Below are 25,696 nucleotides of genomic sequence, written 5' to 3'. Positions count from 1 at the left end.
CCCCATGTACATATCTCTAGAGAATATCCTTACTCGTACTCCGTACGAGTACTCGAATCCTAGTATACAAACTCGTAGTATTAGAGACTTGATACGCTACAATTCCTACCGCAGCCTTGCCAAGTATTCACCAGGCTGAAAGCGGAGCATACAATATCTTCACGCTACAGTACACCACACTGCACAGTAACGAGTCCACTCTCCCGCCAGCCCTTGAAAATCTTTTTCATCCTCGTACTCAGTCCACATTTTATCCATTAAAGCCCTCAAATTTTCCTCAAGAAATCACACAGAGATCGCTGGCGCCTTGCTAGCTCAATCGGTAGAGGTTTGTCTTTCACTCGCTCTTCCTGAAATATCACTAATTTGTGAACAGCGGTAAGGGACATTCCAAGCTTCAACCAACACAGCGTATACTCATAATTCTTCAGTAAGACTCTTAAACAAGAGATACCATCTTAAGGCTGTGGGTTCGACCCCCACGTAGGGCTCAAATCCCTTTCTCGACTTGTTGAACAAGTTGAGCGTGATTCTTTTTGCTTCCAGATCTTCCTGGCGAATTTTTGCTCATTTCCTTTTTGGTCGGAAAGCCTTCTCCGCGGACCTTGAACTCATTAAACGCTGGCGGCGCACATTCAATACTTGATTTGCAGAAAGAATAGTTGCGTCAACGGCAAACGCTTTCATTGATACCTGATGCTGATATCTGGGTTGATGCTTCACCGAATTCATCAAGATAGTGGTCATATTCTCGTGCGATCCTTCGTGCTTGTCGTCGATAATCCTGAGATATTTCACCATGACTGGTGATAATTCTCCTTCAATCCGTGAAGATTGGTAGCTTCGGGCGTGGGAGTCGACACTGCCCAATGGCACTCTTCCATGGTCACGGCAGCACCGACCTTCACTTGCGTCAAAGTGCAGTGTATGCCCCGAAATGACATGGCTTAGACGCCTTTTGAGGCTGTTCTGATCGGGTCGGTGTGTGGATCTTGTAAAATCATGGAGATTTCCAGCTCAAAGGTAGTATCTGTGCCCAGGCTTCCTGGTATAATGATGGTAGGGTTACTGGTTGACATGTCGTTTCAATCATTCGCAAGTCTCGAGCATCTTTTTGATAAAGCTCTGCAACGTAGGATTCCAAAGGGCGGCAGCCACACGTTCCTTGTCTGCCAGTTGTTTATTGACCTCATCCGCCGTAGAGTGTGTCCCTTCTTTAATTCTCACGTCGACTCGAAACCGAGCGGGCAGAGACTCTTCCAAGCGCACTCGGACTCCCAGGCCGATCACGGTGGCCAAACTACAATGCTGTATGGTAGGCGTAATCAGCACGGTAACAGTTTGTAGGTTCGACCTTGGACGGCTCGGAATCGTAGGCTTGATCGTTATATCAGGCAAGGACACCACCGCCAACGACCCAAGGGTGATGGGATGTTCGGGATCCGACATGGTGGCGATGAGGTCGTAAATCTCTTGGGTGTCGATGGGCTCGTTTTCTAGATCGCTATCACTGTCTTCGAACGAAGAAGGACTGGATGAGCGTGCAAAAGGATCGTTCATAAAGGATGGGGCGGGGTAGGCAAATGTTATTGCGCCGTCGGACTGTTCATTCTGCGCAGAGGCCCGCCGTCTGCGTGTAGGTAGGTCCGAAGGATTGATAATCAGTGGATTGGCATTCTTGCCGTCTTCCATGGCGAATATCTTCTGATGTAAAGTAGACGCTTTCTCAGAGGGGTGTTCAACACAATAAATCGAAGAATACAGAGTGATTGTGGTTGTGGTGGTGATTTCTGGGTGTAATGAAAGAACAAGACCCAATAAAGTCGTTAACCGCAAGGATTGGTAAAAGAACAACGTAGATTCGACCGGGTTATCAATTCTCGCCATGTACATATGAGGATTAGCTCAACGCATTTATCCTTATCGTAGCTCTGGTCACGTGTATTCCTTGCTTTGTCATGTTATTAGTCACGTGCCAGGGAATACACCCAGAGGTTTCTGCTCCTCTTATTTCCCACCACCACCTCCTCCCACTCATAATTGGCCTCCTGTCAATCCAGTTTCCGTACGGCATAATAGTCCGTATGGACAGCTACAAATCACTTCCTGCACACTACTGCGTCGACAGTTCACCAGTGCAAAGCCTAGGCAAGCTACAATATTGTCGCAGCATATTGGCGTCAACTCGTGACGGCAACTCTGTGACCACATGCGACGGCATTTCCCTACGACTTGTACGGATCAGGCAAATGGAATCTAGGTGGCCAGTCGCGTGTACTGCCCTCAGGTCTACGGAAGTACCAGTAGTGTACAGACGTTCAACATGCGATGGTAAATAGGCGTTGCATGAAGCCTATCAGGCTTGCGAAGGTTGTGCCTATCAGCCCCGGGGAATGGGATCCGCAAGCCTATCCACGGGTATTCATGGGTATCCCTTAGCGGTGAAGATCGAGGCCCGAGAAGGCGGCATGGAAGCTTCGGTGGAAGACTGCGACAGCGGGTCATCTCAGTGCTCGGACGCGCCTGTAGAGCCTGGCCACAACTGAGGCCACAGCTGAGACCACCAGCAGTGACAGCCTTGACGACCTGAGTTTGTCAGAAATCATTTCGCAAGGGCCTCGGCGAGTCCAAATGGACAATGCGTATACGATCAACACTACTCGTAGGGGGACGAGGTATCAGTGTGCAACCTTTTGCTGAGGCGAAGGGCCTGTAGAGAGTTGCCGCCATCGCGAATCAACTGTCGTCGATCCCGTAGCGCTTTTCTACTGATCACTGGTCACGCTTAGCCTGGGAATAATCTGACTGCATGTTCCCTGAATGGAGGGGGGATCGTTCCGAAGATCAGTAAGGAGGAGTTTAGAGATGACTGAGACAGTGTTTTATACTCCGTACAATGACTCCGTCCTCGAACTCTTGTTCAGATACAATATTACAATATTGCCACTACACAGGACATGATTAGATAGACTCACCAATTCTATACGAGTAGAACCTGTCAGATGCTTTCTTTGCCACCAAATGACCCAAGACTCGTGCTACGTACTACAAAGTCATTCCTCTTCGACGGAACAAGGTGGAGGGGAAGGAGCAGGATTTTTCCTACGCCATCCTCTTACGTTGCAGCGCTGACAGAAATCCAACCAACGACAAGATCCATGCAACCCTGGTCTCTTTTTACGGAGTCGTCGAACCAACTGCTACATTAGCTGAGACCTGAGGCCTAGTGAGCGAAAGAGACCTGCCGCACCACCATGGCCACCCCATCACCACATGGCACCAACAGCTCGAGCCCTCTTCCTGCTCCTCCTCCCCTCCTCCTCCTGATTTCCCGTCCGAGTTTTCAATCAACCAACTATTGCTTACTCCGTACAGCTGACAATTTAGCGAGACACCTCAATAATCTGCCCCTGTCGACGCACAACCCATTTTTCCTGGAACTGGATACCGACTTCACAACCCATGACGTGCAGGTGAATTCTACGAATCCTCAAGGAGTTCGGGGATACGAATAGGAGGCGATCCAGACCACACATAACGTCAACTTGCTGCCCCCAAACCGCTGACAGCCACAGCGAATATTTTCCCTGGACTCCGTACGCGTACATACACTGAACACAACCTTTACCGGCCTTCGGTGGGCTCCTCCTTGCACACTTCGCATAAGCGGAACCATCTCCTGTCAGGTCGCACCCTGCACCCACTTCTTTCCTCTATCACCACTGGGCAATCGTGGGGAGGATCGCTATTCACTTCAAACCTCGCGCATCTTGTGTGTTTGAGAAGTTCGATACCATTGTTTGACGCATCCTCCGCGTGCCGTCTGCTGCCAACTGAGTTCTTGACTTATCGCTGGGAAAAGGCGCATGTGTCCTCCACTTGCCGAGGTTGGAGTTTGAGATTGCGCCACAACGAAAAGCAACTTTGCACACTGACAACTCGAGCTTTCAACCCTCTCCCTCGTTAGAATTTCCCATTGTGATATATACGAGACGCACTCTCGAGTATCTGGCGCCCCTGCTCTCGCCAACCGTCAACAGCGCGAGCCTCGTGCAGATCGATCATCTGTATACGATAACGTTGACTGGAGGAATCCCGCCCCTCCGCAACAACGGGCATCCGTCTGGATTGAGCTACTATCGCCGCGCTCTGCCCTTACCCAATGTGGTGTCATCCGACACGAATGGTATTGCACCATGCAAAACTACTCGATGGCATCCGGACCTCCATCGGGTCCGAAGAACTATGTCTTCGTCGATGAACATAACCGACACAAGCGCTTGAAGGTAATGAGAGCATGTGAAGGATGTCGCCGTCGCAAGATCAAATGTGACTCGGCCACGACCAACACCTGGCCCTGCGCCGCCTGTGTCCGACTCAAGCTACATTGCGTCCCTCCAGCAGGCGGCCTCGATGGCGAATCTGGCGATACGGGTCCCGACAGTGCCATCGAACCTAGCATCGAGTCGCAGTCCTTTACCCAAAATCCAACACCGTCGATTCAACAAGCACCGAATTATGGACTGGCAACGCCGCCGTTCCCAGCGACGCAAACCGGCAACTTCTCGTATGATGCTTACGTCGCCAACTATTCAAAGCCTCCCTACGACATGTCAGGGAAATCATACGGTGGATACTATCCCAACCCTCAGCAATATTCTGGTGCCCTTGACGACCAATATCAAGCTGCCGGTCAGACTTATCCTCAGTATCAGGGCGACGATGATTCGCAGAGGGAGGAAAGGGCAGGCTCGACTCCAATGGATCAAATGACAGCCGAAGAACTCATGGAGCATCTCGGCGAGCTTAAAATCGGCGAAAATGGTATCGCGCCTTACTTGAGGCCCGAGAAGACTCAAGGAAAAGAGTCGGTCGCTCCAGTTCAGGAGCCGGAAGCGGAGGCCAAGATTGCCGCGGCCTTCAGTACCGATGCTGGCTCACATATTCGAATACCCCCAGCACTGATGCCTTCGGATGAAGAGGCTTCCCAAGCCTTCCAAACCTTCTTCCGGGATGTACATCCATACGTTCCTGTCCTAAACCGCAGACAGTTCTACGATCAGTGGCGCAATGATCGGGCGTCAATATCTCCCTTGATACTCGAGGCAATCTTTGCGAATGCTGGCCGGCTGTCTGACGACCCGGCGCAAGGTGCTCAATGGCTGGCTTTAGCCAACAGTAAGCTTTATCTGTGCTAATGCTCTCGAATCCTAGCTAACCAAGAGCAGAACATGAAGCCTGCTTCCTAGACAGTCCTCGTCTCAGTACAATACAAGCACTTTTGCTGCTTCTCAAAGCGCGGGAAAGTGCTCCTAAGAGAGGATATTACTATCGATCATGGATGACTTGCAAAACAGCAGTTGCTATGGCAAAGGACTTGGAGCTAGACGAGCACTACGAGACCCATACTAGTGGAGAGACGTGTGATTCTCCTAAAATCGAATGCTTGACCAAAACTCGGTTATGGCAGACATTGCTCGTCTGTGAGACCATGGTCGGCGGCCCACAAGGTAGCTAACAAGCAGCATTATCCCTCAATGTCAAGACATAACTAACTGTGCCAGGTCGTACGGATCTCGGTGTTGACCCAACATCAGTTGATACCAGCGTTAACCCACCTTCTTCTGATGTGGATGACTTCGAGAAGGCCATTTCAAGACAATTTGCTTATTTCGTTCGAAATGCCCGCAACATTCGTCTGATAACTGATGTCTCGATCAAGCTCAAGAAAAAGAAAGATTGGGGATTAGATCAGGAATTCGTGGCGCATAATGCGGCCTTCAAGAAATGGCCAGACGAATTGCCCAAGGATCTTCAGGTCACCTTACCGCAGGGCGGAGGTGTACCGACACTGCCATCTCATTTCGTTGGAAACATGCATTCACATTATCACCTCGCCATTGTTATGCTTCATCGACCGCAGCTCAAAGCTTCCGAATCATTTGGACCCGACAGTCAGTGGAGACACCATATGAGTACGTGTTATCGGTCAGCAAAAGTGCTTTGTCGCCTTCAAGAGGCTGTGCTGGCGCAGTACGATCTCACGGGGCTGCTGTACATGCAAAGGGGCATAAACTTTACGATCTATGCCATCCTAACATGTATCATGCTCCACTTGATTGCGCTATCCTCGCCGGACCCAGAATTCAACATGGAAGCAAAGGACTATTTCGTCCGACACATGCGCATCTTGGAGCGATGTGTAGCTGCATGGCCCATGCCAGAGACCGAGGCGCAAATCAATTCCCTTCGAGCGGCTTTCTCTGCAGACGTCAATAGACCCTTCGAACTGAAGGAGTCTTTCCCCCTTGGCTCGCCTTCCGACCAGTCGCGCCCCTCCCCGACGTCTCAAGGATCTTACGAAAAACAGCAACAACAACAGCAGCAGCAGCAGCAGCCAACTCCGCAAGGATCAATAAAGTCCGAAATTCAACAGCCGCAACCCAATTATTTCCCTGCACACATCAACCAGATGCGTGGACCGACAGGCTATCTCGCTACACCTCCGGTGTCTGCGTACTCGAGCGACTCGAAACCTCAGACCCCCATGTACGCGCAGAGTTACGACGTCGACCAGAACCAGTATGCCAACATGCCGACGTCAGCGGGCGGGTATTATCATCCAGGTACATCGGCTCCTGAACTTCAGTGGAATCCGACCCCTATCATCGACCAATTCGACACTGCATTCGCCATCTCAGCGTCCCAGCTTGCGCCTCCACCGTCGATGTACGGTGGCAGCGGTTCCTCGCCTCCTGGCAACATGCAAAACCTCCAGAGCAGCTTCACCTCTACAGGATCGCCAACGTACGGAGTCAACGCGCAAAATTACTCGCAACAGCAACACTACTTTGCGTCGCAGTCTCAGTCGTTTCCGGACCTATCCTCTCCCGTCGCAGGACACATGGCTCAGCTTCCTTCATCATCTTCGACGACTTACCCAACAACTGGTGTAGGTGGAGGCATGTTTGTCACATCCCGACAATGGCAACAGAGCGTGGCAAACGTCATGGACACTGGTGGATTAAAGAGGAGGTGGGATTTTGATCAGCATCACTAATAACCCAATACCCGCGAAAATATGGCGATTCTTTAATATTTTTTGGGTTTTCCAGGTCTCATTTAGCATGCTTTGACATGGCAAGAGAGACTTTTTCCCCGCTCGATTCAATCCTTTTTTCCTCCCGGGCTGGGACTTTCCACTCTATTCTGCAGAGGGACAACGTTTTTATATGAAGAAATGAGATGACGAAATGATTGATATCCAAGATCATGTGCGTTCGTGAGGGTGTGCGGCCCTAAGGGGCGTGGCATGTATTCGCTATTCAAACCTCGGGAAAAGCGCCTTCCCCTTGGTGTGGGTTATCTTTGAAAGATCAATGAATCATATCGACCGTCGCATGAGCTACGAAGAAAGGAAAGAAATATAAGTGTTATGAATTTACTTGAACGTTTTATCCACGAAAGAGAAGCTCCGCGAGGAGATGGATGGGCTACCTATACTTTAGGTTGAGGGAGTATTCATGGACGAAGTGCCTCGAGATAGGATAGTAAAATAAGTATATTAGCCTCAATATCAATGCCAATCCCGCGGCTGAGATTTAGAGACCATGACTGCTATCGATCACAATCAAGCACGGCGAACGGGTATCTTGCTGCATCTTTGGATCTTCTCGGATCTCCGACTCTCGAAGCCCAGTTCTGCACCGGTTCCTACTTTTGGATCTCTTTTGGATCTCTGACAGTTGAACCATCTCCTATACTGGTTCTCGCGGTTTGGATCTTTCTTGGATCCGCGGCTCTTTGGTCGAAGTCATCTTCTATCGGCGTCCTCGAGTCAAGGTATCGCCGTATGCGAAGCGTCGATAGACACGAATGTCCTCTGGCCAGCACCGAGACTGTCTTAAAGACTGTGTCCCGACGGTCCCGCCGGATTGTTCCCTTGTTTTCTTTCGAGCCCAATTCCAAGCACCACTCGTGCCGTCTTGTAGAAAACTCTGGGAAAGGAAAAAAACTCGTCCCGGTTTCTGGAACTTCGGCCATAGTTCCCTCCCTCTCCCGGGGGGTCTTTATTTGCTTGCCAGTCTCCTTCGTCTTCTTCAATTTGGCAATGTCATCATTCTCGTTCCAGTTCATTTATTTTCTCTCTCTCTTTCCCTTTTCCGTCACCGCCTGGTCAACCACTGGGTCAGACTTCGCTCCCAGGCGTCGATGCGGATGGGCATCTCCATCTGCCAAAAGGGGTTCTTGCAGACGAAGTCGGCGTACCGTTCGTAGATCCCCTTGATGAGGACGTCGGTGTTGGGCATGCTGGGGTCGGTGAACAACAAAAACTTGGTGCCCGTCAAGGTCTGGAAGACGGTCAGACGGAAGAAGGAAGACTCCATGCTCTCGATCCCGGAAGGGGCGACCGCGGGGTCAGGGTACGTCCAGGTTTTTTTGTTGGCCGTCGTGGAGGTCGCGGACGACGTGATGGGTAGTTTCGGGGTGATGGATCTCGTGATGGCGTGGACCCCGTGGAACGTACCAGCCAGGACCAAGTAGTCGTTCGTGGTGAGTGTACTGGTGCCCGGTAGACCCAACGTCCCGCCGACCGTTGATTGACCACCACCGGGTTGTTGATTCGGGTTGGCCGTGGTCGTGGCACCACCACCGGGAGGAGAGGTGGGAAATGTACGATGGTAGACCAGAGAACCCGCTTTGGATATGATCATGAGGGCGAAGACGGGCCTGTGTGTCAATCAGTCAGCACCGTCTGTCGAGTTGGTAGCATTCGCGTCGGTCGAACTTACATGGCAATGTAATCGAGGGGGACCGCGCGCTGCGGTCGAGAAGGGTCTTGGTTTTAGCAAGGCAGTATCATCTTTCTGGAACAACAGTTGTGGAGGACAATCAGGCAAACACCTACTCCGTCGGCAAGGTGTTGTTCCTTGTGAGACGGACGATTAACTAGACACTTGATCATTCTTTGGAGTATCGGCCTTAACTCTGTACAGCAGTAAATAGAACAGCCTCGACCCGTCACCGCCAAGGCTGCGCAAGGCTACGTTGATTGACGTGTTTGGAGCCGCCTGCGTTGCGCAACTTAATACAGTACAGTACAAGCCGTCAACATCCAACTACTCCGTACTCAACTTCCTCAACCTCTAAATTCCCTTCGTTCTTCTGGTTGAACCTCCCTTTTCATCACCACCTCGGCTTCATTGTTCTTGCCAGATTGATTATTCTCTTTGACTCTCTCTACAAATCGAAACCCATATCGATCCGTAGCTGCCCTCTCCCCCAGCCGTCCAAAACACCGCCATCATGGGGCTTGAGGCGACGATGATTGTGGTGGACAACAGTGAGGCCAGTCGGAATGGTGACTATCCGTACGTGAACTCGCACACAACTAATATCGTTCCGTTTATCTCTGACGTATCTCACCAGGCCGAATCGATTCTCGGCACAGTCTGAAGCCACTCAACTCATCTTCAACGCAAAGACGGGTTCAAACCCAGAATCCGCCGTCGGTCTGATGACCATGGCAGGAACAGGTCCTACCGTCCTCAACACCCCCACCACGAACTTTGGCGCCATCCTGGGAGGTTTACACGAGACCAAGATCAAGGGACACATCAGATTAGGGACGGCCATCAGCGTGGCCATGCTGGCCCTCAAACACAGAGCGAACAAGAGTCAACGGCAAAGAATCATCGTCCTGATCTGTAGCGAACTGGACCCGAAGTTTGGGGACAAGAACGACAACGAGAAGGAGCTGGTCAAGTTGGCCAAGAAGTGCAAAAAGAACAACGTCTCGGTCGACTTTGTGGCATTCGGTGACGCCATCGAGTCCTCTACAAAGGCAATACTGGAAAAATTCGTCGAGGCCGTGGGTGGTTCTTCAGGTGAAGGCAACTACCTGGTCGTCATTCCTCCCGGACCTGGATTGCTCGGCGACAGTCTCATCACGACGCCTATTGTCAACGTTGGTGGAGACGCGGGCCCGAGTGGAGGCGGCATGGAAGGAGTCGAGACCGGCGGTGGCAGCGGTGGAGGCTTCGAGTTCGGAGTCGACCCGGCCGCAGACCCCGAATTGGCCATGGCTTTGCGCATGAGTATGGAGGAGGAACAGAACCGACTCGAGAGAGAACGAAGAGCACGAGAGGAGCAAGAGCGACAGAGTGGCGATAGAATGGAGACGATAACCGAAGAAGGGGGTCAGGCACAGCAACAGCAGTCGACGAGTGGAAGTGGAGAAGGAGACGCCGACTCGAAGCAACCTCGAGTGGAAGATGACAAGAAAGAGTGAATTCAGGGGGTCGATTTGAATTGTACCAATATTCGATTAGAAAGCCTTATTGCTGAGCTGAAAGCTGAAAGAATAAGAATTTGGTCGAGGCGTTCACGCGATGACTGCGTGAAATCATCGTATTGAGCAGATGGCAAAGCCCATACCTATCCATTAGGCAGCTTTGTCCCAACCTAACCTCTTCAACATCAATCATCATACCTCATGTTCTGATTACCCGACTCCTGGAAATCGTCTCAATTAAATAGAGTTGATATCTTCGACCTGCTCTTGAAGTGTTGTATGTGATGATTTTCCGACATTGCCACTTGGCCTGGGCTTGATATTGTGGCTTGCCTTCTCATTCACTTTGGCGCCATTAGGTACCAGTTGACATGGTGATTTATTACACTCTTCTCACCTCTCATGTAGAGATTTCCCCCAATCAATGCCCTTGCTTTGTCAAACCCTTGATCTTCTTCGGAAAGTGCGCCGTCTGGCCACGAATCCCATGGGATGAAATGGTATGATACCTGGGATATAAGGCATCGCGCGTATGCTCTCTCTCTCTCTCTCTCTCTCTCTCTCTTTTTCGTGACTTTGAATGTCGTACTCCATAATCATGTCTTGACCCATTTGATCCAAATCCTTCTCTCTGTTTTTTTTGGGGTGGTGGCGATTGTTGCGTGTATGTTTTTGTCGGTGTCATCTATTTCCCGTCCCGATAATTCTATCCTCTCTACTCCTCACGATACGAGCTTTATCTCCAGGTAAAGGTTTGAGTTCGTCGTTCGGATCAATTGTTGTTGTTGTCGCAGACATGCCATTGTTGTTGTGATTGTTGGCAGCGTCGCGTTGGTTGTTGGTCATCTGCTGCATCTGCGCATCTTGGTCGTAATAATGACCACCACCACCAGGCGGCTGCTGTTGTTGTTGATGGTTGCGAAAGTATCCTTCTGGATCTTCACCGGTCTTGAGGTATCGCGTGTAGGCGAGTCTGCGGGCGAGTTGTTCTTCAAACGCCGCAATGTCTTCGTTTGTTATTGTGAGAGCGGTAGGTTTGCGGCGAAGCATTGTCTTGGTGGTTTGTGTTTGGCCGAGATAGGATGGGGTCGGAGGATTCACACTCGGTGTGTGAACGGTTATCTTGATTAACGAGGGGTAAGGAATAAGGGATCATAAATCATGAATTGTGGTATGATTATCATTTGTTGAAATAAAGATGTTATAGTTTTGTGTTCTGTAAGATTTATTGTAGTGAGTCGTTATCGATAAATGTATGGGGAGTATAAATATATTTACTGGAATCGCAAAATGTGGAGGAACCGAAGATCATTCGCAGATCACTGCAGTCGCACAACTTTACAGAATACTTGTTGGATGTGGCTGTGTTACATTTATGGAGTAGGAACTTTTGTTATCTTTCTTTTGCCACAATCAAAAGATGAAATGATGGCAAGTCTTCGTTGTCTATACAGTATGTCGAGAACCAAACTTCAAATACGTACATACTTGTGTGGTACAGGTACAAGTACCGTCTGTATTGAATTGCGCGCATCACTACAGGTACTAAACTACGGAGTCCTGAGCACTAAAACCCATCGATATACGCACCATTGGCCCCCCGGGTTTCGCCTAAACAAGTGAATTGTGCCCAACACCTCAATTGGGCCGCCTGGGTCGGGCAAAGGATAGCGCTGGGGCGAGGAGGAAAAGCATCTCTCAGCCTAACCGATGAATAATATCCTCAAACGATGGCGATCATCGGGCAAAGATGTCGTCCTGCCTGTACGCGCAGAAGCCACAAACAGAGACGAACCGGAAGCACAAGACCAAAACGAGGATCAGCAAGAAGTCTGCGCAGTCATGAAATACTATCCTCTAGAATCAGGAGATATCCGAGTACTGGAGATTCTTCAGCCTGATCATGAAAAGGCTTGCCCGGTCATCGATGGGAGACCGCTTCATCCTCCTCACAAGGGTGATACTGGTGGGTCATTAGCCGGAAACAAGATATCGCCATCGTGTCGGATCAGTCATACTGCACTATTAAATTATGCAGGCGATGCTGGGAGTGAGACGAACGCAGCAGACCAACAAAACAACGTGGACAGAAGCCGGCACCCGTTCATCGCTCTCAGCTACAATTGGGGCGACGAGAGTGACGTCGACAGTATAATAATGGACGGTTACGCTCATGTTGTCCAGAGAAATCTGAAAAAGGCTTTGCTTGCGTTGAGAGGTACAGACATGGTACGATCGTCGGGTTGCAGGATATGGGCCGACGCCTTGTGTATCGATCAAAGCAACCCTGCCGAGGTCAACAGAGAAATCAGGAGGATGAGACACATCTACAAGGAAGCCGTCGCCGTCGTAGTCTGGCTCGGCGACGAAGCCGACAACAGCGATCTGGCTCTCCGTTTCATCAACACCGTCGACGACAAGTGGAAGTCCGGGCCCGAAGTCTTCAAGACATGGTTGAGACAGGAGTTGGAAACGAACGGCACGCAGATCTGGCCTGCGTTGTCTAAACTGATGCTTCGAGAGTACTGGTCGAGATTGTGGATTATCCAGGAACTTACCATCGGCGGGCCGACCGCGGTGATTCTGTGTGGGAAAGAAGCCACGACCTTTGCGAAGATGTACCAAGTGTACGATGCGTTCCACCTCTTTAAAGCCACCAGTAAACATCCCGAGCTCGGGGCGTGCTTCGGCGAAGTCCTCAAGACCACCGATCCAACTGTGTATGATGCCTATCGTAACGTCTTGCATTGGCAGTGGGAAAAGTGCGAAGATTTCCAAACGTTGCAAGATGGACAAATACACTCGTCGCACATTCACTTCAAAAGACACTTGCTCACCCGGTGTCGCATAGCCATGTGCCGCAAGCCATCCGACAAGGTGTATGGCATCCTAGGTCTTTTGGACGATGTCATGTCTGCGCAGGTTGTCACAGACTATAAGCTTCCAGTGCGGGAGGTCTACATGTCCTTCGCAAGGACGTGGATTCGTTCAGAAGGAGATCTGGGCATGCTCATCCAGTGCGGCGAAACGGGTGAGCAGCAGAAAGGACCGGAGGTGGATATTGAAGGTCTTCCGTCATGGGCTCCCAACCTGCTGAAAGAGATCAAGCTCCAGCTGAACAACTTCGATCCGGAATTCAATAGTCATGGTGAAATGCACGCATCCGACGTGGAATTCTTGGGCGACGACGGTTCAGTCTTGTCGACCGACGCAGTGCTCTTCGACACGCTTGACGGCTTGAGCGGGACGAGATATTGGGACGACGATCTCAACGGTGTTCAAGATATCCGGAACTCTGCGTCAGCTGCGAATGCATACGGTTCGGGTGACGAAGGTCTGAGAACGGCGTTGTGGCTGGCGCTGAGTGGTGGTCGAGACAGGCATGGTAAGGCCGCTAAATCTTATCATGAATGTGTTCTGGACACCGCTATTCTGGATGATAGATGCGCTCCGCCTGATCCATGTCCCGACACAGGGGACACCGACGATTCGTTGCGCTGGAACTTACACATATGGCTGAAGCGCAATCGATCGTTCCAAGTCGGTGGTAAGCGCCTCGAAGACATTTTCCAGGATCTTGGAGTCATGAAGAGCGAGCCACAACTTTACTACCAGTGCATTGGGAGAGTGGTCAATTGGATGTGGTGTAGGAGGCTCGCGACGACAAGAAATGGATACCTTGCGGTAGTCCCCAGAGTGGCCAGACTCGAGGATGTAGTTGCTATCCTGCCTGGTTGCAGTTGTCCGTTGTTATTGAGGCCGGTTCTAGATGGAGAAGCAGGTAGTCACAAGTTCGAGATCGTGGCAGAGTGTTACGTTCAAGGTATGATGAACGGCGAGGTGGTGAGCTTGTTGGACCAAGGACTCTGCCACATGGAGAGGATTTCCATTGTCTGAGAGGATCAAGCGCGGCCCTGATGGTCGCACTGTGAAACCCATCTGTGAGGATGTCACTGCTCGAGTAGTCTAACCACATCTAGTAGTACATCTGAGGTTTTTGGAAAATGAGAACCAGGGCAGCCTCGCTCAAGTGATTTCTCGAGAGGCTCTAGAAGACATCTGGCCTTGATTGGACCTCCGAAGCGCCGTACTTTGCCCAGCAACAGCCACGACGGAACCCACCGCAATCAGAAGCCGCTGTCACACGGACGGGGAGATTGATGGAATGAAGGGTGCCAAAAGATTGCGATTGCGATTGCGGTGGCTTCGGTAGCTACGAGTATGACGTTGGGCATGGAAATCGCTTGTTGAGTGAGCTCCATACACGTGGGCCCCTTGTACCGTGATTGTTCATTGTTCTCAACGTTCATCTTGCAGTCTGCTGAACGGGGGTACTCGGCACCGGCAGATGAAAGTACAGTAAGGCTCGTTGATCATGAAATTGCGCGCATGATGGGGAAGATATTTTGAGAGAGGACGGGGGTAACGCGGTGGATTGCTTAAGCGAGGTGCTCCGTCTCGTAGAAGGCAAAAGAGATTCCTGAATCGGACTGAAGTGCAAGGGTTTGGACCGGTGTGGTTGATGGTTGGTGGTGTTGACATCCTGCGATCTCCTCTCTGTCTCTCTGTCTCTCTCTCTCTCTTTCTCCCGTACTCCGTACATACTGTATGGAGTGAAAAGAGCCATAAACGCGACGCGACGAAGAAGCTCCTAGCCTTGTCTGTTTTTGGACTAGTCAGGTACCAAGCTCCACTTGCTCTAAGATTGCGTGCTTGGCATCCTCAGCCTTTCCCTCTTTGTTGTTTTCCCTCCTCTGCCGTTTTGCCCCCTAAACGCTCCATCCACCCAACGTCTCAAGCCAGATTCATCAGGCGATGCGATTGTAACGCTCGCTCCAGATGAGTGCTATACCTCGGTCTTCCATCTTTCAACCATGCATGCATGACCTGTGCGCTCACTATGCTTGCTGTCAATTGAATTGTTCTCGTACAACTATGTCAAACTCTCCGCTGTGGTTCAACCTACTCTCCTCGAGTCAATTCCTACAATGAGGACTCAAGTGTCTGTACTGTACATATCAAATCTTGGGGTAAGACAACGGCGACAAACAAAAGTGCTCAAATGAAAAAGCCTCCCGCTCGCCTGTAACACCGGGCACTACGGTAAACAGAAGCACGTCTTGGCTGGTTCATCTGCCCGTCGTCCCAATTTCCCTTATGCTGTCCATCGACACTAGCTCCAAATCCTGGGGCTGAACTTGGCTTCCCTTCAGCCTGTCACAGTCCAGCTCTCATCAGCCTTGTGTGAGTAGTGGGAGTAGTCAGGGGGTGCTGTCACCTCATCTACTCCAAGGTTTTTGTGGTTTTTTCGCCAGCCAATTTACCAACTCGGCGCCCCTACCACGTTGGCTCCTGGATCCCATTGAATTGGATCTTCGTTACCGACGAGTGGGACCTTCTGGACCAGGTCAACAATGGGCTGCCCACACACGTCCACCGGCTGTCTAGCCCCCATCAGGTGGGTGAATCTGTCCCGTCATCAAGGAAATGAACCGCTATGGCCATAAATAACACATCCACTGTGTTATATACTATTACTCGCCTCGTCCCTCGCCTGTTGTTTTCTTCTCTTTTCTCCCCGACAATCGTTCCAAACAGCACACAACAACTCGACCTTTGTGTCCTTACGTTCTTTACCAACCAACGGTTCTTCCAGAGTCTCCGAGCTCTAGTCACTCTTTGAACCTCTCAAAAAAACAAAAATCATCATGGTCAAATACACCAGCGCTGTCTTGGCTTCGGCCGCCCTCGCGACCACCGTCGTCGCCAACGGACCTGTCTGCAGTGTCGTCACCGAGGTCGTCACCGGCGACTGGTACTGGGTTGCCGACCCTACATGGGCCGACTGGGCTGCCACCACCACTACCACCAAGCCTGCTAAGAAGACCACCACCACCCCAGCAGCTACCTGGGCCGATTGGGACACCACGACTACCGTGGTCGACCCAACCTGGGTTGACTGGGACACCACTACCACCAAGAAGCCAGCCCCCACGACCACCGTGGTCGACCCAACCTGGGTCGACTGGGACACCACCACTACCACCAAGAAGCCAGCCCCCACGACCACCACCTGGGTTGACCCAACTTGGTTGGACTGGACCACCACCACCACGACCGTCAAGACCACCACCACCACCCGGGTTGACCCAACCTGGTTGGACTGGACCTCGACCTCCGCGGCCCCGACGACCACCACCACGACCACTCCTGCCAACAACGGTTGGGGAACCACCACCACCACCGTCGCCGCCACTACCACCACCGCTGCTCCCGTCGCGGCCGCCACTTGCCCAGCTGACAACGGTCAGTCTGTCACCGCCGGTGGTTCTTGCCAGTGCGACTACACCGTCAACTGCGGTGTCCACGCCGACACCTCGGGCGGTCCTCAATTCTGGAACAAGGGAACCACCGACTCCCTCGCCGCCTGCCTGACCCTCTGCGACAACAACGACAAGTGCACTGCCACCATCTGGTGCGACGACACCACCCAGTGCGGCTCAGACTACCACGTTTGCTGGCAGACCAACGGCCTCGGTGGTGTCGCCGGTACCGGTTTCGGTGAGATCTCCTACAAGGGATCTTGCAAGGGTGGTTGCGACCAATCCTACACTTCTTAAGTGTTGAGAGAGCATTCGAGAGGGTCGTGATGGGGGGGTTTTTGGCGATGACGACCGAGGAAGGTGGATGAAACGTGCCGCGTAGATTTGGTTTTCTTTTTCAATTTACGTCTGTACTCCCGAGTATGTGTGTGTGCGCTTGAGATAGTGTATGTTTGTGTGTATAGTGGTTGTGTTGGGTATCGCATATATGTATTTTCAAACGCCATGCACCATATTTTTTCGATGTTCTTCTTTTCTGAATTTACCATCACGTTTTTCCTTTCTTTTCTACCGTGGGATCATCATGAATGAATAATGTAGAACCTGGTTCTCAAAGAGAGAGAGAGAGAGAGAGAGTGTGTGTGTGTTGTGTGTGTATTCCTAATACTATCAATAAGTGTGGGCATCTAAATCTGTAATTCATGTTGAAGTTCTTTGTGCTGCTGCTCCCAAAAGATCTTAATTGTACGGAATACGTACAAAGTCCAAAGTACAGAGCACCAAACTCGGGACACACGTTGTTTGGCCGGACATGATTATACCTTGTACTCCATGCTCCATATATTCCGTACCCTTATCTCTCAAAATCCCCGCCAAAAAAAACATTCCAGGTGCAGATCATGGTGTTCACGTACCGACCACATGCTCAAAATTTCCTCGTCCATTTGTCTTTTTTGGGGGGCAGGGCGGCGAGTCAACATCGAACACAACCAACAACCATATTCTGGCCTGGTTCGTCCTGACCTGGTTCATGTTGAATACTTCATAATAGTCGTGACCATATCCAAAAAAACAAACCGTCCAAATAGATTAAACGCTCATGAATATATAGCCCGTTTTTGTTTTGCTTTTGTCTTTTCTTCTTCCTTTTGCTTAGTACACCAAACCAAATCGTCCGAGTCTATTTAGTGTGTTGAAAAACTCATTTCTTATCTGTCGTTGAGAAGAACAGGCACAGATATCCTCCTCATCCCGGCACTCGTACTCCGTAAAGGTCTTTTGTTCTGTTCTAGTTTTTCTTTTCTCTTCTCGGTGATTCTCACGTGTCTTGTCCATCATTCTTCTCGGGTATATTTCGACCACTGCCTCCACTTGGCACCGTACCTGAAGATCAAGACCGGGATGGGAGCAAAACACAAACTCACCCCACCGAGGACGGTGAAACCCCAACCCCAGCCCAAAGCTCGCACGAGTGGTTCGGCCATGAGAGGCAAAAAGGTCGCCATGAGGCAACGCATGACGATGACCGCCGTCATGGCCGAGGCCGAGTACAATTTGAAAGTGTCGACGACGTAGGCCATCAAGGGGACCACTCCCAGGATGAGGGCCATTCCCAGGGCTCCGACGCCGACCAGTAAAACGGCCAAGGACAAATGAAGTTGTGGGATCCAACCGTAAATTGCAATCACAAGTGGCATGGTGAAGGCTCCCAGGATTACCAAAGGTAAACGAAACTCGGGTTGTTCGACACCGTCGTGGGATTTCCGTAACCTGACATAGATCCGGTCCAGGAGGAGATTACACAGGATGACACTGATCGCCGAACCGATGCCTGTAAACCGAGTAAAAAGGACGGAGACATGTCAGTGGATGTTGTATGGCGGGTGTACAGACTCTTGGGGGGGGGGGGGGGTGGGAGTAGGGAAGTGTGTAACGACAAAGGAAAAACCACCCCGGGGATGAACCTTACTGTGACAAACGAAACTCGACCCCGTAAGGGCAGGAGAGAGGTGATATATATCTTGAAGGATATCGGGCAACGTCGTGCTCATGATGTAGAAATAAGAAAAGGTCAGACTTCCGTAGACGGAAAGCATTTGGAGGACCGAACTGTCGGCGAAGACGACCAGCGGCCGCACGATGGACCCCCAGAATCTGCCGTCCTTGTTGTTCTTCTCGCCGACGTCGAACGCCGCGCGGAGGTTGGGGTTGCCCGTCTCGCGACGGCGGCGGGCCGCCTTCCTCCTCAAGATTGTCACCTTGTAGGTCTCCCGGAAGCAGGTGAGGAACAAGACTTCGGCGACGCCGGCGAGGATGACCGACATCCAGAGCACCTGACGCCAACCCAACGACTGGGCGATGGCCCCGGCGATGGCGGGTCCGGTGGCGCCCCCGATCAGGGGCGCCAGCATGATGGAGGACATGGCGCTGCCTCGTTGGTCCGAGACAAACATGTCGCCCACGATGGCCGGGTTGAGCACGTTGGAGGCCACGGCCACCCCCGTCAGGCACCGGGCGGCGATGAAGAGAGGGGTGCTCCGGCACAGGGCGGCCAGGGCCGTGGCCGAGATGAAGAGGATGTTGGCCGCGTTGACGACCGGGTACCTCCCGAAGAGCTCGGAGAGGGGTGCGATCAGGAACGGGCCGCCCGCCTCGCCCAATTCCCAGATGGTGACCAGAAGGACGCTGGAGGATTTGCTCGAGTGACCGCCGGATAGGTCGTCGACTATCCTGTTGGCGACCGGGACCACCGATATACATGTGAACGTCCTTGTCGTGGAGAAAGTAAAGTCAGTCGAGGCAGAGGAATGGGAAAAGTCATGCAAGGCAAGGTCGTGAGGACAAACACTGTGAATGCCATGAAGGCGAGTAGGGCCACGATTCCCCATTTGTACGTATTGGGCCAATCTTCTGGGTTCTCGGGGTCACCGTCGACGTCGAAAGTGACAATGTCTTTGTCCAGGTCACTCGGTATTGGTTCGGGTGGAACGTCGGGGAGAAGAGGTTGAGTTTCGTCCATGTTTTTTTTTCGTAGTATCAGGTTATGATGTTGTAGGTTACTTTTTGTTTTGTCCTGAGAACTCGACTTTACCGCATGTCTTGGAGATGAAGAACAAAAAGATCTCTGTACTTAGGAACAAAAGAATCTCGGATGGAAAGAGATACGGTGGGAATGATATCTATCGGCTTATCGGCGATGTCTTACTCGACCGAAATTTTTGTAATCGTGCTAATCGGTATAGCGGGAATGGCACAGGGGTGGATCGGCGGTCAAGTGAGAACAATCCTTCAGGTTGAACGTGGTAGAGAGATCCTAGACCAATATACAAAAGTTTTTGATTATTATTGTCCTTGATCGATATGTAGGGATTACTTTTTTGATTACATCTTGTTGTAGAGATTTATCTACTCCGTACTGCTTCTTCAAATACCGAGATCCCGTGATCGTACAAGGCTCAAAGATTCAGCCTTGTCATCCTTATATTCAGACTCATCATTCATACTCATTGCTTGTTTCTACCCATCCTTGTAGTCATAGTCATGTTCATGTTCATGTTCATACTCGTTTTTACACAAAACATCACCTTCTACTTTCTACTTCGTGGTAGGTGCCGCCCTCACCATGGCGACCTCTTTGTACCACCCTTCCCCTTGTCCTTCCCTTCTGCCTCGTTGTTCTGTCCATTCTTCACCTTTGTCGCCTCCGTCCTCGAACCGTGCCAGATCCACCCAAAATTCATGGTGAGGCTCGAAGCCGACCGACCTGTAGACATTCATCCCCTGAGGACTCGCCTCCAGAGTGACTGGCAAGTTCAGGGCGTCCGCCTGTGCCGCGACGTGTTGCATCAACATCCTCCCCGCTCCGCGCCTGTGGTGTGCCGGGTCCGTGGCGAGTTGGTCGACACTCACGTGGGCTCCGATGTCCTGATTGTTTTGTTCTCGGGATTTCACCAAAGCTTCCCAGAACCCCGTCACCAGCGCCAGATTGGTGTACGCCGGCCACTCCAACCTCTCCCCGGTGTCCGTGCGCTCTTCGGCCCCTTCGGCCGTCGTGAAGATGTTGTACTTTGTCCAGGCGATGATTTGATCCGGTGAGGGTTGACGATCACCGTCTGTACTCGTACTCGCACCGGCACCGGCACCGTCCCTGTCCTTCTCCCGCACCGTGTCATCCCACACAACGGCAAGTCTAGCTGTAGGGTCCTTCTTTAGACTCTGGAGGTGTCGTTTTTCATTATATTCGTTGATGGCGGGGTAACTAGAAGGTGGACCGTAATAGATTGTCCTGTAGAGGCCGTTGGTCAACCATGCCGCGAGGTGAATTCGGGCAATGGCAGGAATCAATGCCAGGTCTGCTTCGTTGTTGGGTGAAAGTTGATGAATGATTAACGTCATGGTTCTTTGCTCGCGTTCTGGGGTGTTTTTCTCCTTCTTATTCTTTTTTCCTTTTGAAAATCGCACACAGATCAGTCGTCAAATCGTAACAATTCGTGTCTGATCTGACCGAGTGTCTTTATCAATTCTCAGATAGTCAATTATGACAAGGATAATAAACGCCAAAATCTGTTGTATAATCTGTACGAGGTGTAATCTATCTTGAAGACTGCCTAGACAGTACCTAGGTGCTGTAGTAGTGTTCAGAGTACTAATGTAAATATCAGTTCAAATGCGGGTCATTTTTTCGATGTAACACTGTCGACACCAAGAATTGAATATATTCGCCTAAAGGGTCCTCGGTACCCTTGCGACTATCACTCTCAGATCGGCTCTTCCTTGAGTATCAAAGTCCCTTAAACTATCATTCGAATCGTATCGAACTTTTCGTTCGTTCATTCAGTCTCGTAAAAGACTAGAGCCACCACTACATAGGTATGCACACGATTCTAATATGTAAGGAAGGCTTGATAGAGACCACCATAACCTCATATCTCCAAGTCAAGAAGTGAAATCGCTGAAGTGACAACCGCTTGCTCTTTTGAAAACACAACAACAAATCACAGCCATGTCGTAGAAACTCCTAAACCGGGCCTCCCTTTTACCCTCTCACTCCCTTCGTCCTTCTCTCCTCTTCTCGAACAACTTCACCAACCACAATTCGACAAAGCCATTCTCCAATCTGGTCTGCACTCCATCCCCATCGCGGTCCGTCCTCTCTTCCTGCACCATTCCCACGGTAAAACCCATTGGAATACTCAACTTCTTGCATGAACCTCTCAATCACTGCACATTCGGTTTGTCCGATCGTCCAGGTGAACAACTCGCCCATCCCATTGTTCGTCTCATCAATGTCCATCTCACGACCTTCGAGGGCAAGAACGTCAGGGCGGATAGATGCTCGCGTCGGTCCGTGGAATTTGGGCCGCAGTGATTTTCGGTATATAATATGCAGGGTTCGAAAATGCCTGTTGGTGAATTCCCCAGAAAGCCCAAGTCTCGACGACGAGGGTCGTGATGGGTCTGACGGGTAAGATGGTGGAAGAAGGTATGATGGTAACCTTGACTTGGCTTGGGAGCTCAATTTGGTCGAGCTGGACCTTCTATCGGTAGAAGGTATGCTTGTTTTGGCCGTTGCCCACCTCGCTTCTTCGCGCGACTGCTGCATTGGGCTCAATGTGCCGTCAAGATTGCTGATCAGGTATGACGATGCCTCCTGAATCTCGACTGCTGCTGATTCAGTGTTCCTGATCGACTGAGATTGTGGTGTGGGCGTTGGTTCTGATGATGTTGACGAGCTCACAGTATAACCAGAATCTTCAGCTGCGGCATCCTCAACGCCATTGCCTAAATCAGGTTCGAGGCCAGCATCGAGTTCATCCTCATGAGCTTCTAGCTCGCGACGCAGCTGTAAGCCAGCCTCCCCCAGAGTTGTATCATCACTGCCCGTTTTCATGCTGAAGCTGCTTTCCATTCCATCTATATCGACACCTCTTGATCTTTCACTAAACACCACTTTTCTGATAATGGTTGGTGTATCAGCTCTCTCGAAACCTGTCATCTGACCAATGGTTTGTCTGGAACCCTTCAGCGCAGACCGAGGTGTTGGTGGTCGCTGAACAGGTGCGGCGTCTGGTGAGTGTTGCTGAAGGAGTGGAGGCGTAGCGAGTGCCGCCGGTGTATCGTCAACTCCTGGAATATCATGGATTTCTTCGTGTAGAGAGGTTGAGGGATCCGAAGCATCGACAGATACATCTACTGATTCTATCGTTGAGTTGCTGACCCCGTTCATATCCTCAGAAACAGCCGACGCACCCGAGTGTTCGTGATGATCATCGCCCTCGTTCATCGGGAAGCTCATATCTTGGTCATCTTCCTTCTTTGGCGTACCAAGCATAAGATCAATGTCAAAGGTTCCACTGCTTCTTCTCTGCCCAAGCTGTTGTCTTCTGATCTCACCAGCCCCAAATTTGATCTTGCTTTCTTGTTCCTGCCAATATCCCAAACCACTCATTTCGTCCGCATTCGTGGACAAAAAGGTACTTTGCTCAACAGAAGGAGCAATGTCATCACCTCTCCTCCATGGGCTTGGGATGAGACTTCTTCGAGGCTTGTCACTGACTTCTTTGGGCGGTTCGACTTGTTTCTGGTGCTCATTTCGCGTGAGTAGATCAGGTAGTGGAGCAGGAGGCGGGCTCGAAGAAGAATTCTTCGCCTCTGCCAGCCAAATGTCCTCTTCGTCTTCCTCTTGTAGTTGATGGAATTGGTCGTCTTCACCAGTGCTTTGGATTTTCGCTGGCAACATAGACTCATCATCACTGTCGATAATGATGACTTGACTCTCGCTCGCGTTCTCGATTTGTCTTGAGACCGCTTCACGCTCGAGCTGCCATTCACGTTCGCGCCGAGCCATGGTATCAAGCAACTCAGGCTTCTGTTTCATAAGTGATTGACTTTCAGGCGTTTGTGTAACGTTGCTGCTTCCCTTTCTCGGATCTGCTCCCATAGAAGTCGAAGTATGTATCGGTGTATGCTGGACCACAGTTTCCCCTCTCCATACCTGAGTTGCTGCCTGGGCTTTGACTTGTCCATGCCTTGAAGAGATGCCCAACCCGGTGACCTCGCTCTTCCGTGCAGGTGCCTCACTGGAAGATTCTCTCTCGGCCGGATCAGATGACTGTCGCTTCGCAAGCTCTTCTCCAAAGCGGAGGCCAGCTCTCAGCTCACGTTTCGTTCCGGTATCGAAGCCTTCGAACAAGTGATCTTCATGGCTTGATGATTGATGGCTTGTAGAGCTTGGTTTCTGCTGAGAGGGCGGGTGGCCTGCTGAATGTTCTGGAGACACGACTTCCTGCAGAGCAATGCCTGCAAACAGCGCAGAGGCTGATCCTCGGTGCCTGTGGTTAGCAGTCCGTTGATTAACGTTTCTGGGAGGTGAAGGCAGTTTCGGAGATGAGTATGGCTGTGGTGTGACTTTTCGAATCCCTGCCGGTGCAGCAGAAGGTATTTGTAACAGACTCTTCTCTCGTTCAATGACTGGCGGAGATGACGGCACTGTACTTGAAATCTCACTCTCGTCAACATTTAGAGCAGGATAAGATACGGCCCCAGTCATGGATGAAGCCTGCGTAGTCTCCGGGATCTCGGCAGTCGTGTTCCCTCCTTCTGGCCTGGAAGGATTACTTTCGGCAGTCATGGCGGGACTGCTGCGAAATTGTCTCGCCGAAGGCAGGGCGTCAAGATCAATCATTGTGAAGCCCTCACTTTCTAGTACAGTATCAAACCCTTCACCTCCCAGACCGCCCTCTGTATCTTGTTGTAAGGCATTTCCCACATCATCCGGATCACCATGAAAGGATGAGGAAGGCGACGGCGTGGGATAACTTAGTGCACTATTGGATGACACTTTCCGGACCTCTTTGCCCTTCTGCCTCGACGCTTTGGGTAGCGCTTGCTGTTTATCTGGGTCGTTGTCGTGAGAGTCGTGCTCAGAGTCCTTTGTAGATTTCATCGAAACCGGTCTTCCTCGAACCGAAACTCTATTCAGATCGATGGAACGCAACTCTGGAGATTCAGAATCTGGTGTGGCCTCTTGCTGATGGATGTCTTCACTCCCATCTTCAGCATCTGTATCCTGACGTACTTCAACCCGGGCAGACTTCCTCCCTGACTTAAGAGGAGATGATGTCGAATCTGCTTCATCAGTCTTCCGGCCGCGTGAAGCTCTCTTCTTCCGTGGGGATTTCTTCTGCCTCAGCCAGTCGTCTTCGTCCGCATCGTCGCCGAGGGGCCGTACATCCAGGTCCGTCACGCTTTGTCTTCGTGAGCGACTTGTGTTTCTTGCTCCTCGCACAGGAGTCCCACTCCGCTTGCTCTTGCCAGATGCAGTAACCGTATTTCTTCCTCTCGAATTGTATGTATCTATATTCGTAGGTGACGAGTCTTGCCTCAGAGGTATTTTCATTGTTCGGGTCATTGTTCGAGGCGCAACGTCGCCTATTTCTGGATCTTCGGGTGCAGCCTCCACTGTGACCTTGATCTTCCACGGACTTAGGCTCTGCTCGGATACTGAGCAAAATGTTGAGGAGGCAACAGTTGCACCGGTAGCTCGTCTGGAGGGGTTTCTTGAGTGAGCGCAGTATTTGCTTGGGGAAGAGTTGCGCTTGGGGCGCGACACATAGTTTTCGGTTTGTCCGTCTTCGAATGAGTTCGCTAGGGGGTCGGGAGAGCTGAGGTCTTCGTCGTGGTAGGATGTAAGAATGGAAGGTGATCGCGGCATTGTATTTGATAAGGAGCGTCGGGTGGAAATTGGTGACATGCTCGGACTACGAAGTGCATCCAGCAGCAGTATCCAAACAAAACGACAGATGTTTTGGCAATCCGATGACCATGATGGATGTTTTTCTCTGGTTACAGTACTTCGCGATCAATGCCAGGTCAGACTTCCTTCGTGAATGCTACGCGATCTCACCCTATGCTTCCTACAAATGTTCTGGGAACCACGATCTTGTTTGTTTACTATGGCATAACAATCAAAGTCGCTGATTGGCCACGCGCCGAATTGGGGAAAGCGAGAAAATCTGTTGGTCTGACAAAACTAATTAATTCTTCCTAGGCTATAGTTCATTACGCATGCTCTTCTATC

General features: G+C 51.0%; 9 protein-coding genes and 1 non-coding gene across 10 annotated transcripts; 4 read left to right on the top strand and 6 right to left on the bottom strand.

The window, feature by feature from the left end:
- Positions 1–59: 59 nt before the first annotated feature.
- Positions 60–1,824, bottom strand: PV06_09525 (uncharacterized protein). Its single transcript, XM_016410979.1, has one exon. The coding sequence runs from the start codon at positions 1,690–1,692 to the stop codon at positions 1,090–1,092; it is 603 nt and encodes a 200-aa protein (XP_016258786.1). The 5' UTR covers positions 1,693–1,824; the 3' UTR covers positions 60–1,089.
- On the top strand, positions 305–491 carry PV06_09526. Its single transcript has one exon. It is a non-coding gene; the product is annotated as a tRNA-Glu (tRNA).
- A 1,499-nt stretch (positions 1,825–3,323) lies between the features above and the next one.
- PV06_09524 (uncharacterized protein) lies at positions 3,324–7,605 on the top strand. Its single transcript, XM_016410978.1, has 3 exons — positions 3,324–5,178; positions 5,229–5,510; positions 5,565–7,605. Exons 1-3 carry the CDS (start codon positions 4,197–4,199, stop codon positions 7,058–7,060), a joined length of 2,760 nt encoding a protein of 919 aa, XP_016258785.1. The 5' UTR covers positions 3,324–4,196; the 3' UTR covers positions 7,061–7,605.
- Positions 7,448–8,955, bottom strand: PV06_09523 (uncharacterized protein). The gene is made up of 2 exons (XM_016410977.1): positions 8,793–8,955; positions 7,448–8,730 (listed from the first exon to the last, which is right to left on the bottom strand). Coding segments are annotated over exons 1-2 (567 nt in total). The 5' UTR covers positions 8,795–8,955; the 3' UTR covers positions 7,448–8,165.
- A 151-nt stretch (positions 8,956–9,106) lies between these two features.
- Positions 9,107–10,525, top strand: PV06_09522 (uncharacterized protein). The gene is made up of 2 exons (XM_016410976.1): positions 9,107–9,371; positions 9,430–10,525. Exons 1-2 carry the CDS (start codon positions 9,307–9,309, stop codon positions 10,289–10,291), a joined length of 927 nt encoding a protein of 308 aa, XP_016258783.1. The 5' UTR covers positions 9,107–9,306; the 3' UTR covers positions 10,292–10,525.
- PV06_09521 (uncharacterized protein) lies at positions 10,358–11,501 on the bottom strand. Its single transcript, XM_016410975.1, has one exon. It carries the CDS (start codon positions 11,342–11,344, stop codon positions 10,976–10,978), a length of 369 nt encoding a protein of 122 aa, XP_016258782.1. The 5' UTR covers positions 11,345–11,501; the 3' UTR covers positions 10,358–10,975.
- A 503-nt stretch (positions 11,502–12,004) lies between these two features.
- On the top strand, positions 12,005–14,191 carry PV06_09520 (uncharacterized protein; the record flags this gene model as incomplete). Its single annotated transcript, XM_016410974.1, has 1 exon — positions 12,005–14,191. One exon carries the CDS (start codon positions 12,005–12,007, stop codon positions 14,189–14,191), a length of 2,187 nt encoding a protein of 728 aa, XP_016258781.1.
- Positions 14,192–17,614: 3,423 nt separating this feature from the next.
- Positions 17,615–19,636, bottom strand: PV06_09519 (uncharacterized protein; the record flags this gene model as incomplete). The annotated part of the gene is made up of 3 exons (XM_016410973.1): positions 17,615–18,448; positions 18,587–19,386; positions 19,464–19,636. The coding sequence occupies 3 exons, from the start codon at positions 19,634–19,636 to the stop codon at positions 17,952–17,954; spliced, it is 1,470 nt and encodes a 489-aa protein (XP_016258780.1). The 3' UTR covers positions 17,615–17,951.
- A 575-nt stretch (positions 19,637–20,211) lies between these two features.
- PV06_09518 (uncharacterized protein) lies at positions 20,212–21,012 on the bottom strand (the record flags this gene model as incomplete). Its single annotated transcript, XM_016410972.1, has 1 exon — positions 20,212–21,012. One exon carries the CDS (start codon positions 21,010–21,012, stop codon positions 20,212–20,214), a length of 801 nt encoding a protein of 266 aa, XP_016258779.1.
- A 412-nt stretch (positions 21,013–21,424) lies between these two features.
- On the bottom strand, positions 21,425–25,515 carry PV06_09517 (uncharacterized protein). Its single transcript, XM_016410971.1, has one exon. It carries the CDS (start codon positions 25,367–25,369, stop codon positions 21,653–21,655), a length of 3,717 nt encoding a protein of 1,238 aa, XP_016258778.1. The 5' UTR covers positions 25,370–25,515; the 3' UTR covers positions 21,425–21,652.
- Between the last annotated feature and the right edge of the window lie 181 nt (positions 25,516–25,696).

The sequence above is a fragment of the Exophiala oligosperma genome (assembly GCF_000835515.1).
Source record: "Exophiala oligosperma strain CBS 72588 unplaced genomic scaffold supercont1.10, whole genome shotgun sequence".
In the NCBI taxonomy this organism is placed as follows: domain Eukaryota; kingdom Fungi; phylum Ascomycota; class Eurotiomycetes; order Chaetothyriales; family Herpotrichiellaceae; genus Exophiala; species Exophiala oligosperma.
This window is presented reverse-complemented; position numbering and strand designations above follow the sequence as displayed.

Bases quoted from the DNA above. Each gene is read 5' to 3' on its own strand.
- PV06_09522 (XM_016410976.1), top strand. From the start codon at position 9,307: ATGGGGCTTGAGGCGACGATGATTGTGGTGGACAACAGTGAGGCCAGT. The intron at 9,372-9,429 runs GTACGTGAACTC...GTATCTCACCAG, and splicing joins AGTCGGAATGGTGACTATCC to GCCGAATCGATTCTCGGCAC.
- PV06_09517 (XM_016410971.1), bottom strand. From the start codon at position 25,369: ATGTCACCAATTTCCACCCGACGCTCCTTATCAAATACAATGCCGCGA.
- PV06_09521 (XM_016410975.1), bottom strand. From the start codon at position 11,344: ATGCTTCGCCGCAAACCTACCGCTCTCACAATAACAAACGAAGACATT.
- PV06_09525 (XM_016410979.1), bottom strand. From the start codon at position 1,692: ATGGAAGACGGCAAGAATGCCAATCCACTGATTATCAATCCTTCGGAC.
- PV06_09524 (XM_016410978.1), top strand. From the start codon at position 4,197: ATGCAAAACTACTCGATGGCATCCGGACCTCCATCGGGTCCGAAGAAC. The intron at 5,179-5,228 runs GTAAGCTTTATC...AACCAAGAGCAG, and splicing joins ATGGCTGGCTTTAGCCAACA to AACATGAAGCCTGCTTCCTA. The intron at 5,511-5,564 runs GTAGCTAACAAG...TAACTGTGCCAG, and splicing joins CATGGTCGGCGGCCCACAAG to GTCGTACGGATCTCGGTGTT.